The sequence below is a fragment of the Arctopsyche grandis genome, chromosome 4 (genome assembly GCF_051622035.1).
Source record: "Arctopsyche grandis isolate Sample6627 chromosome 4, ASM5162203v2, whole genome shotgun sequence".
NCBI classification, from domain to species: Eukaryota; Metazoa; Arthropoda; class Insecta; order Trichoptera; family Hydropsychidae; genus Arctopsyche; species Arctopsyche grandis.
Genome location: NC_135358.1, coordinates 24283630 through 24300657, shown reverse-complemented (window position 1 = coordinate 24300657; position 17028 = coordinate 24283630). Strand labels below are relative to the sequence as shown.

General features: G+C 33.8%; 1 protein-coding gene across 3 annotated transcripts in view; it reads right to left on the bottom strand.

The window, feature by feature from the left end:
- Positions 1 to 239: 239 nt before the first annotated feature.
- Positions 240 to 17028, bottom strand: part of ps (RNA-binding protein Nova-1-like protein passilla) — a 31883-nt gene continuing 15094 nt past the window's right edge. The window contains exons 2-8 of one of the 3 annotated variants that reach the window (XM_077429576.1): positions 3728 to 3874; positions 3345 to 3650; positions 2802 to 2959; positions 1943 to 2122; positions 1618 to 1828; positions 1221 to 1493; positions 240 to 1108 (exon numbers count right to left, since the gene is read on the bottom strand). In XM_077429576.1, coding sequence (XP_077285702.1) covers positions 888 to 1108; positions 1221 to 1493; positions 1618 to 1828; positions 1943 to 2122; positions 2802 to 2959; positions 3345 to 3650; positions 3728 to 3874 — 1496 coding nt within the window. In that variant the 3' untranslated portion in view covers positions 240 to 887. The remainder of the gene's footprint in view (positions 1109 to 1220; positions 1494 to 1617; positions 1829 to 1942; positions 2123 to 2801; positions 2960 to 3344; positions 3651 to 3727; positions 3875 to 17028) is intronic. The other 2 variants (XM_077429577.1, XM_077429578.1) reach the window with 2 other exon arrangements.

Sequence of the window (17028 nt, the reverse complement as noted above, 5' to 3'; positions counted from 1 at the left end):
GTTAAAAAAATAAAAATGTATGATTGTAAAAATAAATTAATTGTGATAACACCTAAATTACCGAGCAAAACTGCAAAAAAACCAAAGCTTTCTTCAACAAACACTAATATGTATGTTAGGACTGAACATAAACCGATAGGCCCTCCGAAGAAAACGAAAAAAAAAGGGTGTGGGTACATATCTCAAACTATTATCCAACAAGTTTGAAATGAATATGCCAATAAGTCGCGAATTTTTTTCAGCAATACAGTTAGGCCAGTACATAATAATAATAACTTGCGTAAAACAAAAAATAATCATGATACCAAAACAATATTACCAAATTCACTCTAAAAAAACGCAATGACAACAAGCGTACAAATTATAAAATTAATTTGATAAAATTGATAGCATAATAACTTGATTTTTGTCAATTTTTTAAAAATGGGCTATAAAAGTGTCTAAAAACATTTCGATAAATTTTGAGATGGTACTAAAAAATCTAAAATATCTGAAGCCCCCAGTCAGCGTTGATGATAACAAGTAATTTCAAATGAAAACTGATGAAATACAATGACAATGATATGCAAATCAAGTTAATGTAAAGAAAAAATTGGTAACTAATCGTAAAATTCTTATAAATAAACTTGCAATTATTGTATATAAATATAGCTGTCTTATGAAAATCTTACGAACACTGATAGATTCATGTCGTGACAATTTGATAGTCATACAGAAGCTAATCATGACACTTCTGAAAATATAATAAATTAATATAAAATTTCCACAAAATAAACTTTCAATTATTCAACATAAAATATATGTAGAAACTTGTCGATCAAGTTAAATAACAAAATATATCGATAATAGTTTTTTTAAATTATTTAAGTGATACATAAAGAAACAATTTATTGTATGATTCCAGAAAGGGTGGTATGTCGAGCACGCTTGATTTCTTCCTCCGAAATGCGCTGTTCAATAAGATATTGAGCGGTACCAATTGCATTTTGAGAACCGCTTATAGTGACAATGCGATTTCTTGTGCCAGGAGCAAACGTACCCTTCTTGCTTATCTGAATATTAGCACCTGACAAATGTTGAATTTCTATCAAGTTACGTCCACCTGGCCCTGGAAACAATTCGGAATAAAAACATTATTCTACATATAAATTACATTCATCATTTCAATTCAAACGTAAGGAGAGCAATCTGTTTTATTTTCAAAAACAATCTATAGTTACCTAATATAGCACCAACTATGACCTCAGCTATTTCAACGTTTTTTTGATCTTTAGCCCCTAAATCACCAGGTGTTGGACTTTTACTGAGAGGTGCCAACCCCTGACCGGGAGCACCTCCAGTAGCCAAACCAAAAGAATTATTATTGAGACTTATGGGCGCTACAGCAGGTGAGCGAAACGCTGTTTCGAATGCAACATCAGCAGCATAACGCTCTAAAGAATTACGTGTTGTTGGAGACGTATTCCCTGAAAGATGACGAAATACTTGAAGATCTAAATAAAACGTAAAAACAATTAAAGCCAAAAATAAAGAAACACAATAATAGAATAAAATTGCATGAAATATAGTCACATTTCATACGAACAATGCATTCCTTGATATCATTCAAATTCTCACCAAGATTGACAGGCCCGATAGGACCGAACACACTTGCGGTAGCAGATTGTTCAGTAGTGAGTGGAAAATATGGCAATGCACTAGGTAAAGATGCAGATGTTGGTAACGGAGTTATTCCGAGGCCTAATATACCATGCTTAGCTAAAAGACCAAGAGCAGCACAAATTTCGCCAACACCATTTTCTGAATAGCCGGAATTGCGTAAAGTTAACTGTGAAAAATTAGAGTATAAATAAAAAAAAATACAAAAAATATTGTACTAAATACCATTCAATTCAAAACTCTTATCAAAGAATCCAATAGAAAATTCAAAAACATATCTCACCTTGATGTTATCCAACATTTGGGAAGTAATATTACTATTTGCAACTTGCGGAGAGGCAATATTTAATGTTAAATTGAGGCTACCCAATGTACTTCCATTTACTAAAACACTAGTTGTACCACCGACTGATCCTAAACCGCTGTTGTTAAGGGATGCAGTACTGGAACTAAATGCATGAGCCTATAACAAAACGGTTTTGGATTAAAATTATTTCATTATTTATGTCAATAATATAAATGTATTTGCTTATGTACAAATAAATTCATACTAGAGTTGTGTAATATACAAATTTGTAGAAAGAATCATGAATATGGTACTACAAAAGTTTGTTATTGTTCAGTGTTTTGATTAATTCGAAATTTATTTGAAACTAAAAATATTAGCAGCTTATTATAAGTCAATGTATATATGTATAAATATATAGGTATATAAATAAGCAGAAATGACTAGCAAAAGTTACAATGCTTGGAATTTTGAGAATTTTCATGAATATGTATGCTTAAAATTCGTACGTTCACATATGCATGATGTGTGTATGTGACGATGAAAATGGTGAAAATGAGTCCCATTAACATATGATCTGATGTAGGTAATAATAACTCACTGAGTGCAACACTGATCTTCACCACATTTCATTTTTATTCACGTTATTATAAAACGTTCAGTTATTGAAAAATAAAAATTATTTTTGCGATTACGATGGTCTCAATGAACTTTCAAACTATTAATTGGATTTCAAACCCAAAGGAAGAGCTCTTAATGAAGTTACAAGTTTATTTATTTTTTTACTCTTTTTTTTCATTTACTTTCATTCAATTTCTGATAAAACTGCCTATACTTTCCATATAATAAATGTTACCTGTTGACTGTGGGCATACGGAGATCCTGTCGGATTGTAATTAGCAACAGGACCAACGACATCCGCGTATGATACATTCAAGCATGAACCAGATTGAGGATCATCTACAACTTTGGCTAGAATCATCATGCACGCTTTCTTATTTGACTCTCTATCACCTATTGAATAAATAGAACAAATATTACCTTCCATCAGTTTGTGATTAGAAAATGCAGTTGCATGATGATAAGCATTTGAAAAAACATTGATAAAGAATATGCACTGAATGAAAATTATTAATTTGGATTTTTTAATCTTTGAAAAGGTAGAAAATGATATGATTAACTTATTCAGTTGGTGGGTGAACGATATATTTTGGAAAATACTTCTCACGAAGAATATTCACATGAACTACCACCTACTGATTTGTAATTAAAATTATAAAAACAAAAAATAAACAAAATAAAAAGAGAGAAAGAAAAGTGCTTTGAAGTCACAGAATTGTATAATTTTATGGTGAGCAATCAATCATTAACCCAAACTAAACTTTCGAATACAACTTACCTATAACTGTAATGCACCGCTCCTGCAACGATATATCTTTGGCTTTCTGGGAGATCTGTACATAGCTGCCGCTGGCTTCTTTGATTTGCTTTATATAATTACCAGCTTTTCCAATTATCATGCCGGCTGTCGAATTGGGTACGAGTATTTTCACTTGTTTATCTCTTTCCTGAGCTACTTTGGGATCAAGTTCTGTGAATGATTTTGTGAGATCGGGTTTCTCCCTAATTTTATCCATAATAAAATCCATAACTGCCATGATTGCCTCAACCGACCCTGTTACCAAACAAACTCTTTCCGATGTTCCTACAAAAATCATTCATACCATTTCTGTGGGATGCGTTCAACAACAATTTCAATTAATTTCTGAAAAAAGGACATACCTGGATAGAAATCGTGCGACTTGGACATTTTAACTCGAGCTCCAGTATCTTTTTGCAACTGAGCGATCGCTTCACCACCTTTGCCAATGATGGCACCAGCTGCCACTGATGGCACCAAGGTCTTAAAGTGATACATCCCATCGCCACCTAACACACAAAAATAGTACATGAATATAAATCATAGAAATTTAATTCAAAAATATTACAAAATATGTAGAAACGACGTTATCTGGAATAAACAACTTATCGAGTGACCTTCCACACTTCTAAAATGATTTTATGCTTTGAAATAATAATGCAAATGTTGTAACAAGTTGATAACCATTTTAATATTAGATAAGCATACAGATGAACTCAATTACCAGTGTGATACACGCTGTTGCAGTCATTTTTTAACATCCTAACCATATTTAACTATGATATCATCGCTTTCACGATAAAAATAACTAGTATTCCTTCTATTACACTAATATAAAATTAATGGTAAATGAAATATTCAATTCAATCAAAAACTACATATTATCGTATGGAATCAAACAAGGTTATTCGAAGGAAAACGCTTGCAAGCTAAATATTCATTTTTCACGTTTAACAATAAAATGGTAAAGTCCAACGAGATTACAATCATCGATTACAGCATAAACAAAAAAATGCATTTTATACGATAGTTATTATTGAGAATTAAACATAAAAGCCCAGAGGTGTATTGAAACACTGTTTATCCAACAATACATAAATATTATAATATAATTCAGTAAAATTTAACTAAACTTTCTTAGCTGTTAAAACAAACAACAAAAATGTTTCCAATTCATTTATTTAAATTTTAATTTAAAAAAACAAAAATGAACCACAGAAATTTTTCAAACATTAAAAGCATCTACATTTAGCTATGGGTTTTATAATGATCCAAATCTAAAATCCCCATATTTACAAGATTTTTTATCGTTTAAAATTTTTTTGAGAAATTGCTCCAAATGAACACTGATGGCTGAAGAATGCACTGAATAGTGTCGGAGTTTCGAGAAGGCAATTTTAGAAGAACTTCGCAATACAATTCCACAAAAAAGAGGTTAGCACCCTGGGATAACATATAAATACCCCCCTTGACAGTTTTTTTTGGAATTCTACTTTTTATTCTATTTGAAAGTTTGGATATCTCGAGAGTGCGGCTCTCTTGAGTGCATTTATCCGATCATCCATTTCCAAGTACCATATAGAAATTTAAATATATATTTAAAACCAGTGATAATAATAATAATGATGAACGGTTTCGACAGTTAAATCAAATAAATGGGCAAACTCTGATACAGCAAATATTTAAATCTAACCAGAAATATTTAATATTATATCATACACCGTATGATTTTTTCAATCGAGATCTAACCCGGGTTGGAACCCGAGACCCCACAGTCTAACTCTATCGGTTAATTTTATTAATTGATTAATATTGACAACACTTGTGTCCGATATATGTATGTACATACATATGTTTAAAACTTTTCCAGCACGAGGCATAACGCCAATACGTTCACAGAAATCGGTCAAACCGCCGGTTGTGTGGAGACAGACGACAAGGGGAGGCTTTAAAAATGCACGAAGACAACTTTGAATTAGCAATGTGTTATAGAAAAAGTTGCAATTGCAGTTATCGAGGTTGCAGTTGCAGTGCAGTAAAAACGGGTACAAACAAGGCTGGTTTTGAGGTGGCGGCCCCCGAACCGTTGCGTCATACCACTGGCCTCGACCTTTACCGCAACGCGACACTAACGCCCGTACACACTCTAGACCAAAATCATTATCCCCACACGCACTTTCTTCACCAAAAATATGGTCTTATGAAATGGTCCAATCCCACAATGGTGTAATATTGCTAAAACTCACCGACGCCGAATTGGATTAAGCCAGTGGCATAGCTAGGAATTTTGGGCCCTTATGAAAAAATCATCCAAGATCCTCTTTTACGTGACTTTTAAAAGCATGAGATGAAATAATTATAATCATTTTTTTGATATATAAGTAAATTCTTCTTTCTCATTCTAAACTTTCCAAAAGCGCCTTTAAAAAAAGGACTGTAAGGTATATTTTGGATGTTTCTTTGTGTTCAATGGGCTGTGGAGTCGCTTCAAAATCTACCGACTCCGATCTTATCGTATGATTCGACTCCGACTCCAACTTGAACGATTTTAGTAAGATGGACTTTTCTCGCAACGTATAAAATTATGAGTAATAATAATAATAATACCGATTTTTAAAATATAAAAATTAAAGGAAAAAATCCTTGAAAATTGACATTTAACACACACACACACATTTTTTCTAGATCATGAAAACGTGATCAGTGATCGATTCTGAGTTCAAATCAGTCAAAACTGTAGTTCGAATTTTCGCATGATTACAAAACTTCATCTATTGTTACTACGTACATAAGATAAAGTAAAAATGAGAATATAAAAAAAAGTATGAGACGTAAGAAGCAATCGGTGTCGGCTGCAAAGATTTTATTTATAGCTAGTGGTTTTACCCGGCTTCGCTCGGTATTTGTAATATAAGCCACTTAAACATGGCTAATCTAATAGTAAACATTTCATTTAATTTTTTTTGAAAATTCATTTGTTTTTCTATTAAATTTAACGTCACGAATTCTACCACCCAAACCTTACATGCATACATACTCGTACATTAAACCGGGTCTACGTGACGAGACAGAATGTTAAATGACAGAAAACGCAAATATCGGAAGGCAAAGATCGAAAATCGAAAGATCAAAAAAAAATGGTGCATGGTAAACGGTACATACTCACTTAATTTGCGCGAGCAGGATACAACAGGAACAAGAGGAACATGCTTTTCCTCCCGTATTCTGCGCGCGCACATTAATACGGGAGGAAAAGCCTGTTCCTCTTGTTCCTGTTGTATCCTGCTCGCGGAAATTAAGTGAGTATGTTCGTGAGTACGTACCGTTTACCATGCACCACTTTTTTTTTTGATCTTTCGACTTGAGATCTTTCGATTTTCGATCTTTGCCTTCCGATATTTTCGTTTTCTGTCATTTAACATTCTGTCTCGTCGCGGAGACCGGTACGAAAGTGCTGAACGATTGTTTTTTTGCATTGAACGATTGAACGAAAGTTTTTTGCAGCGCAGTTCATACTCGAGAGCGAGCACGCCTCGTACCAAACAAATGTGCACCGAGTCCTGTAAATATACCCTGCGAAAACAGGATCAGGCACGTTTTATGAGAAGTACATTGTTTTAAATTTAAACAAATATTCCGTAGGCTGTAACAGCGTCCCTCGAAGTGCTCGCCGTACGTGCGTATTGACGAAAATCGAAATGCTGTATATATGTACATAGCCATTACCATGTACATACATACGTTCCATTAATTTTATTTGCTTTCGGCTGAAGCTCTGTCCGATACATGCATTTGATGACAGACCTGGATTTTGCGAAAGCAATTCAATAACGATTCGGTGTACAAAATGTGCGCTTGCAGCTAATTCATCAAAGCGAATTGCAAAAAAAAATACGGTACGATATGACATAAGTATTTCGCCTCGAAGTACTTTTATATAGGAACACACTACAGTCATGTTCTCGGTGTGCAGCCTTATATCTCGATGTAAGGTTTGCAAAATCACTAATAAATTATTTAAGAGGGCTGGACCCCAGCGCCTTGTCCATAAAAACGTATTAGACTTCTCCCTTCATGAAACATGCCCATGGTGGATATAAATAGCATATTAAAAAATAATTTCTCTAGTGCCATAATTGAGGAAGGGAGAAGTCTAATACGTTTGTATGACAAGGCGCTGGGATCTAGCCCTCTCAAGCTCCATTTTCGATGGTTGTTTGTGTTCAAGAGCCAACAAGACGAGACTATTAAGTCTGGATTATTCGATTGAGTTTGTTTTGTAATGTTTTATCATTTTTTAACTTACTGAAGAACCTCTCAACAATCGATATAGTTAATGGAAAGGTAACAAAATAATATAAACACGGAACATGTACTTCTGAATTTCCAATTTGCAATCAATTCACTCCAAGCAGTATTTTGTAATGGGTCCGTCCTATGGACACATTTTTAATCACCTTTTTACAAGTTTTTTTTAATAATGACGTTAATTACATGAACTGGGCACCAAACCACTCTGAGAAATCTTTGAACAATTGAAGGTGAAGCAAAATAGTATTTTTTTATATATGTACAAGTGTATGACTCGAGTCATTTTTTTGCAAGGTTTTTTATTACTTTCGATATTTTCAAGCTGGACAATAGTAAATTATATTGAGCGTATATGTATGTATAAATTTGGACCCCTTGTCAAGCTGGGTCCAAACTCTTGTGACTTTGTTATGAGGTAGCTATGTATGTACACTAGGGTATCTGACCCGGGACAGACATTCCCGGGAATTCACGGAATTTTTGTTGTCCCGTGTCCCGGGAGTTCTTATCTCGAATCCCGGGAATTGGATTTAAAAAAATATTTTCAAAGGTTGTTGTTTAGCAGTAAGTACAGCGCATTCCCCGAACGTGGAAGCATAATGGTTCTGTGCAGTTGGCCAAAATCGTTTCTTGTAATTCTATTTTTGGAAAATCTCAATACCGACCTAACCGGACTTGACCTTACCGATGAATTCTTCCGAGAATTGAAAATTAAAATCGAAGAAAGAGGAATCCTGAAACTGATTCTATTAACAAAAATTTTAAATAATTCTAATTTTATACCGAACAAAACATTCTTTAAATGTTGTAATAAAAGCGTTGTATATCCTACGGTGAAACTATTATGAATCGAGTATATCCTTCTTGTATTGACGATTCCACAATCGAAGAAACTCTTTTAGATTCGGATGCAGATGAAACAATTGTGTTTGTCGATGAATGAAGAATTAAATAAGGAATCAAAAACAAATATACAAAATAACCTCGACTTAAAAAAAGAAATTATAATATACATACATGACAGGAGAAAAAAACGATAATTTAAAAAAAGTTTTCATCCCACAATAAAGCCAACTTCGACCGAAACTGAAAGAGTTTTTTCCATTGCTGGAAATTTTTGTACCAAATACGCTTTCGGATTCTCATTTAAAATATTAAGTATATGTACTTAAGAAGCTAATTTAAATAAGTTTACTTTTATAATTACATTTTTTCCAGTTAATAGATATATTATGTATTGTTTACTTTTTTATATTTTGTAAATAAATAAATATTTTTTTTATTAATAAAAAATATATTAAATTGAAAAAAAAAAGTTTTTTTACATGTGTCTCGGGAACGATCCCGGGCCCCGTCCCGTGTCCCAGGAATTGAAAAAGTTCGGGAATACAGAAACCGTAATGTACACACACCACTGGGATTAGCCCGCAGGATTTAAACTTAGAATTATATATATGTATAATTCGGTACATACGCCTAAGCTTGGCTTGGATTCACAAAAATATTTCATGTTTGTCACCATTGTCTTATACATTTGCTTTTTAAACATAATTGGAAATAACAAATTGGGTTTTGTTTATGTACGCAATATGTAACCTCACAAATATAAGCACGTAGTTATATGCATGTCTAGAATGAAAATTTTATGTCGAATGTAGTGGGTAATAAATGTGGAATTTAAGTATGCGGTGAAACCGGATAATCGAAATTTATTTGCAAGGCTGCGCTTTCGAACGTTAACTTTCTGATTAGCTTTGTAGATGTCTATAAAATATAATATATTTAGTCCGATGTAATGACTGAAACTAAAAATTTACTATTAATTGCTGACGGGAGTCAATTCAAAGCAGTGGCGAGACGAACTGGGAAGCCGGAAAATGAAAGTTTCCCGGTGACAACAAAAGGGCCGAATCCAATTATATTACGCCAAATTACCCGCATATCTTTCATCTATTATTAATTTAAAACAATGAACAAGAAATATTAAATAAAAAGTGTAGAGTAAAAGCATCCCGAGAAAAATTTCCTCCCGAAGTTATGCGAGAATTTCTCAAAAGCCCTATTCTTTACAAGACTTTCACGACGCAAGTTTTCACAAAACCGCAGAACGTGATCCGCGATCTGTTCAGAGATAGAACGAGAAAACAAAAGTCAGAACGTCAACCTAACCAAGCAAACTTAAAATAAAAATTTCCATGACCGGTCAAAAACTGACTGGTGCAAAATTTGAGCATTGGTCAGTCTCTTCTCTCAAGATTGTCTTCCTTATACGAATACAGAGATACAGAAACGTCTAAACTTGACTTCAAGTTCCTCCAAAATTGAGAAATAATATCTACATATGTATTTCTGCAAAAGTAAACACTTCAATTCTACATTCTCAGATTTTAAAGTACAACTCTAGGTAGAATTGTCAAATAATCTAAAGACGCTGTGCTTCAAGCACTATTGAAAGGAATGAGAGGAATGCTCTATAAATATTGGATGCTCAATTCTACCCAAAAAGAAATTGAAAATTGGCAATTTTGTACTAAAAAAAAACACCAACTACTAAATCAAGTGAAATCGAACAGTTCAAACAGAAAACCTTCAAAATAATGAAATAAACCTCGTGACCACATCAGCAATTGACACGTGAAATTAAAAAATCCAATGCCCTACCGACTAAAATTTTAGATAAATTTATTTAAAATAGCGAACTAAAAATGAAGACCGCTTACTGACTAATTTACTCATTTAATCAAAACTACAAACACATTGTAAATATACTTATATAATACATATGTATGTTACAATTATACTACGTCATCGTTTATAAATCTCGTTTCCCAAATACATTTACATTAAGTACTCTTAGTACTTCTACTTACTAATGTAAGTAGAAGTACTAAGAGCTCTATTATTTGAGCAACTTCCTTAAACGGTATTTACTAAATACTTGACGCCTGACACTACTTGAACCTGTTTCTCGAATCGAGTTTTCAGACATTTAATACACACAATCTAGGTGCACGGCTTTTCGTAACAAGGTTACAACATGGCATTTTAAAGTGTCAGTGGAATTCGCTTAACCCATCGATACATTCGTAAATAAGAAACGATTAACCATCGTATTGAATAATGAAAAAATCTCCGAGATATGCGTAACGTGCATAAAATGGTTGATATTTATCGTTTGTGATATTATAATCATCTAATGTTTCAAACAAATTGAACTTTCATCAAATGATGTAAGTAAAATGGATGATTAGTTTTCAGTAACATGCATATTAAGAATTTTAAACAAATCAAACCAAAAGAATTTCCAGTTCGAAACAAATCAAAATAAAAGAATTTCCAATCTATAAATTATTAGAATAGCAAATAATACCTAGTGATTGTAACGCTTACCAGTACGCAGTAGATAAATACTTAATTGAAATAAATATTATATAATAATATATTTTTTCCACATTATCAGTGTTACCAATCACATCAGTTGATAGTGTAATTTTTGGAATATCAGCTTTTAAACTCATTTTTATTTGCAGAGTCACAGCTCAAGCAGCGAAAACGTCATATGTATACATATGTATATTGTATACTTACAACACCTTCTGTTGCGGTTCAATTGTAAATTATCATAAGCATCTAGTAATACCTGTTGACGTTCAAGGTGCAATGTGATACTTCAACTCTTATAGTTACATACATAGTAGTACATATGTATATGCAGATAAAAACACAGAGTGTGTGACAAAGCATGCCAACTACGGATTATTTATATTCATGCAACCAGTGAATCTCGCTAAATGCAAAAAATTCATCCTCGTTACAAACATATTCATGGCAACGTTTGAAAAATTCGTAATAGAAGCGTGTTATCACGCGAATAATACGAACTCTGCGATGGTTCAACAACAAACCCGCTTATCTGTCAGTTTATGGAAATTTTTATTTATAGTACATAAAAATGGAATAACGTAATACACATAAGTATGTGTAAAATACGTACAATATTTTGCAATATCGATAATGTGTTTATCGTGTATCTAACTCGCGGGTTAGATACACGATAAATATACATATTTACACATTATGCATGACTAGAGCGAAAAACATTCAAAACGAAAGCAAATACATCATCTTGGTAAATATCCAAGTTTTCATTTCTCTCTATATACGCTACTTGCGTATTTTTAGATGTGTCCCGTCTGTGATAAAGTGCGATTACAACACACAAAGATATAAAACAAAATTTGAACAGTGCACTACAGTTTGCGTAAGCAAAAAGTGTCCAGTGAGTATCGTGAATTAATACAATTATGTTTATTGAAGATAACAACCTCGACTCGTATGCACATAAGATGGCTTATTTGCAAAATGGATGATAAATATATACGAACAAGACATCAATGAAATACGCCAAGCGTAAATTACGAATTTGACCCTCCCCCCCCCCGTCTTACAAATAAATAAAATATAATCAGGTTTTAGCTTAAATAAATTCATTGAAGAAATAAAAACCTATTTCCAATTAAACGATCCGATTACGCAATATGTGTTACTGCTTTGATATTTTTAAAAATTTAGAGGACGTGAGGTCTCGTTGGCTTCAAATGAAAACAAAACGATTTTTTAAGGATGTTTTATACTCAAATAATAATGATGCTGTCATAATTAGAGACAGAAAAAATTCTGTCATCAAAAATTTTAGGGACCAAACGATATTCGGTCACCTATTTGAATTTATTTTGATCAATTATCACGATAAAATTAGGACCATGTTCATAGTTTAAGTATATTATTATTTTGAAACATTTTAACTGTAATATTAATAGCACATTACATTCGTTTTCATTTTTTTGTTCTTATTTTCTAAATCAAAAATATACAACAGTCAAAGTAAGTTTGTTGTCTGAATCTTAAAAGTACATACATAATTAAAATTTCATGGAAAATCTTCCACAATTATACAAATCTATGACTTATTGCCAACATTTTGAATAATAATAAGTTGACATTTGCTGATAATAACAATATTAATGCAATACTTTGTAATATGGTAAATGGATATATGTATGTATAAACAAAAAATTGACATCGACCCTTAGAGAAGCGATAAAAAATATCTAACAAGAATTCGTATCTGTTTCGAAGCGATAGCTGTTCCGATACACAAAACTGTCAATTACGACATGGTTTAGTGGACACATGTGACCGAACACTCTATTACGGCCAGAATCGGAAAAATAATATCCAATTTCCAGCGTGTGAAAAAGGAAAACCTGCAGAATAGTCTCATTCCTTATTATATTAATTTTTGCCACCAGACCACCTACTCAACTAGGGGTTTTGGATTGCCAATAGAACAGTTAAACAAACATTTTTTGAGCCAAATTTCCTTAAGAAAACAATAAAACTTATACATATCACGTTGAGATTGCGGTTAAATTGCGGCCAATTTAATATGAAAACAACAGGAAATTTTACCACCCCGGATTATTTAACATCATAGTTAAACGTATACCACACTAGACAGACGGAAGAATGTCAGATACACGAAAATGTTTTAAAATCGTATGTATTATAATATACAGTGGTATACTATTATAGACCTTTAAGACTGATTGCACGAACTACAGTTTCTACGTCAATTCCCGAATATAGATGTATAATAATTTCTTGAAAAACACTATCCCTTCGATGAATACCCTGCATGGAAACCCAGCCCTTATTTCTTGCAACAGTGCTTTGCAGTGTAATTAAAAACGCTGCAACGAGCTGTAAACAACACTCACCAACCAACCACTCGTCCATATTGTGATTTTAGATTAAACCATCCAATTTAGTAAGGAAATAGCTGCGCGAGCTATATATGTATTATACATATTCAGTCTATTGACCCACTTTCCAATACGCCGCAATGCGTGAACGAGCTTAGCTCGACAGGACAACGGTCCAGATCGCGGACAATAGACACAGGTGATACACTATTGTTTACCCTAGTGTCAACACGCAAAAAAAATACTACTCGTCCAACCTTGACTCACATACTTTATCCGGTAACCATCTCTAAATATTCCACGTCAAAGAAGATTCAGCACTCGGTTGATGGTCCGAGTTTAGAACAGAAACAAACGCGTTTGGCACGGCCTCTTAACTGAACTGGGTGACATTGCCATTAGAGAGCCCTATGGCTCGATACCCTTGATTTTATCGTAGACATGACGAGTTTTTGCTGCAGCAGTGAAAGGATGGTCGACAATGATACTGCTACTGCTACTGCATACATAACAAAAAAAAAAACAAATAATAATCGGATGAAAAACAAAATAGCAATCGTATGTGAACGTGTTTCAAATCTGTATGTAATATAATATACCTTGGCAAACTTCCTCCGATGATTGAACATTTGTGCAAACATCGATATGTGCTATCAAATATTTCACCGATTTTACTTAACGCAGTATCAAATCAAATGCTCGCCTCTGGCGTAATGGTGATATACATATACAAAAAATTCCCAAATTAATTATAGCATCATCTTCTACATATGCCTCTTTCTAATATACATAATTTATGTATGTATACAGGTGAATTGTTGTTTGTTCGATGTTGAAATCTACCATTTTCAATTTTCCAAATACACCAAATTTCGTGTATTTGGAGGGGTATTCGGAGCCCAAAATCAATTGAAACTTTTCTAAGAATGTTTTATTGCTTTTTTTTTTTCAAACTTTCACCCACCTAAAGTCATAATGGCGGCAATTTAGCAAGTATTATAATCTTACATATAAAACAAAGACCATTCGTTTTGTAGTTCGTTTCTGTTTGGCTGTCCTTAAATATTCAAATAAATTCGATCCAAATAAATTTAATAAAAAAAACGAATGAATGTTCACAATTAAATTAGCCACGCTTAAGCTGTTTATATTAAAAATACCGAGCGAAGCCGGGTGGAACCACTAATGATCTTTTAAAGGAAATGCCTTCCGATTCGTTTAAAAATCAAATTCTGTTATATTATAGAATTTACCTGAGACTTAAACTTACCTTGAGAATTTACCTTCAGACAATGATTAAAAGAAAAGAAAAATGATTCACACAAGCATAACACGAACTTTCCATTTATTGCCTTAAATTAAAATTTATATATTTGCTTTCAAACGTTAAGGGCGAAAACACACAGCGATGAACGGCACATCGTGTGCATGACTCCCCGCTGTGGGTGGTCTCTTACATTTTTTCAAATATGGGATACACCGTAATCGATCACTGTCAAGCAAGGATACAATTTTACCAAAAACACCCCAGAGGGTCATTTTGGGGCGGGGCGTGCTGGGTTTTTGAATATGTGCAAGGCACGGTCCATTTTTTTCGCATGTTTAAAATCTAAAAAAACCACGAGCTACGTGCACTGCTGTGTGCTTTCGCCCTACTCTTCTACATACGTTGTACATATGTATGTATCAATTTTGATGAAAATCCAGAACGTGTAGTGAGCTTATTGATTCAGCTATGCCCACAGCATATTTTGATTAGATTTCGACCAGTTGGGACGCGTACATAGTGTAGTGACGAGGCGCGATATAAAGAACTAAGTGACAAAAGGAATATAAAACGAAATTAATATCAAGCATCTTGTCTCGCTTTGTTCTAGTATGCATATTTAATTTCAAAACAAAACCCAGATATGAGAGAGAAAGAGAGAAACTCACCCGGAATAGACAGTTCTTTTTGGAGCAGCCTGTATTTAGGCGAATATTTCATAAGTGGACATATTACAATTACAATTAGAGAGGGGGCGTTTTTGGCACGTAGGGACGTGTTGGCACCGAGCTCTAGCAGTGCAGTTTTTATTGCGAGATAAGTGGGTTAACTGGGGATGCATGCATCATCAATTGGATTGGTGCGGATGCAGCACACACACCAGTGTCCACACACACGACGCACGATTATTGAGCAACATGTCCACGGCAACAATTATTCAACTGACGATGAGCGCATTTCATTATTGTTATATCATCGCTTCTGACATTTACCTGCTTGTTGCGACCTCAAACGCAAACGCGCTATATGTACTATAATATAATATATAGGTATGTCGAGAAGCAAAAAAAAAGTGGAAGAACAGGTCATCGCCGTCACGCGTTCGAATCGCGAAAGAAAGAGTGATACAAACCAGAATTGCAATGAAAAAATGTGGAACGTGCTGTACTTATTGATTACGAGCTTCATCTGTATGCGCGTAGTGTACAAAAAAATTGTTTGTTTACGAAATGGTTACGTTCTTAAACGGGAAAACTAAAACTTGGAATACGACGAAATTTTTGCAATTTGTTGAGAACGAAAACGAAAGTCGCCAAGATTTCTGTGGTTTGGTGCAAAAAAAACAACCCAATGTCAAACTTTAATACCAAAGCCGGGGCAAGAACGGCAATGTTCAACTCAAATTAACAGTACATAATATAATTAGTAAAATTACCCAGCTCAACGTGGAAGAAAAATCTTATATGTAGATTGAGATTAAGAATTACCCAGTATTCGTCAATTCCCTTTGACAAACGAAGACCCAATCGTACTAATGTACCAATAGATAAACGGGTTACTTTCCCAAAGAATCGCTACCAGGATAACCGCCGCTACGAAAATCGCTCGCGCGGACTTCTATCGCACGAAAATTCGTCACACGGGAAAATTGCCGTGCAGAAAACTGCACAAATTTTGAGTAATATTTGTGCGGTTTTCTGTACGACAATTTTCCTGTGCGACAGGAGACCTGCGCGAGCGATTTTCGTAACGGCGATTATCGTGGTAGCGATTCACATTTGGGATGTAATCACCCAACCGTACCAATCATACCCAATGGTATGTACAAAGCCGAATGCTTTCGATTCCATATGTATTACACATATGTATGTAAAATTTTTAATATGTTTCAAAACATATTAAAAATGATTATTCCGCACAAAGTGATCTCACACACGTCACTACAATCTTGATTATGAAACATCTGGCACCCGAAAATTCGATCCATTCGATCCGCGAACTATCATGCTAACGAGAACTCGAGTGTCAGATATTCCGTATTTTCGTGGTAACGATTGTCGTGTGCGCGATCGCAATGTGCGAAAGAATCCGTTCACCCTTAAATGCATATATACCAAAAGTATACACAGAAATTTGAATAACAAAACTTCAAGTGATTTTACAAGTATTTATGTTTACAAGCAACCATTTTTTTGCATGCGTCACATTTATAAGAAACCTCCTTCAACATGTTAGCATTAATTTCTTCTGTATTATACAAGGCTTAAAACCGAAATGAATTTTTTATATTGACTTTCATTTTTATTTCTAAAGCGGATTG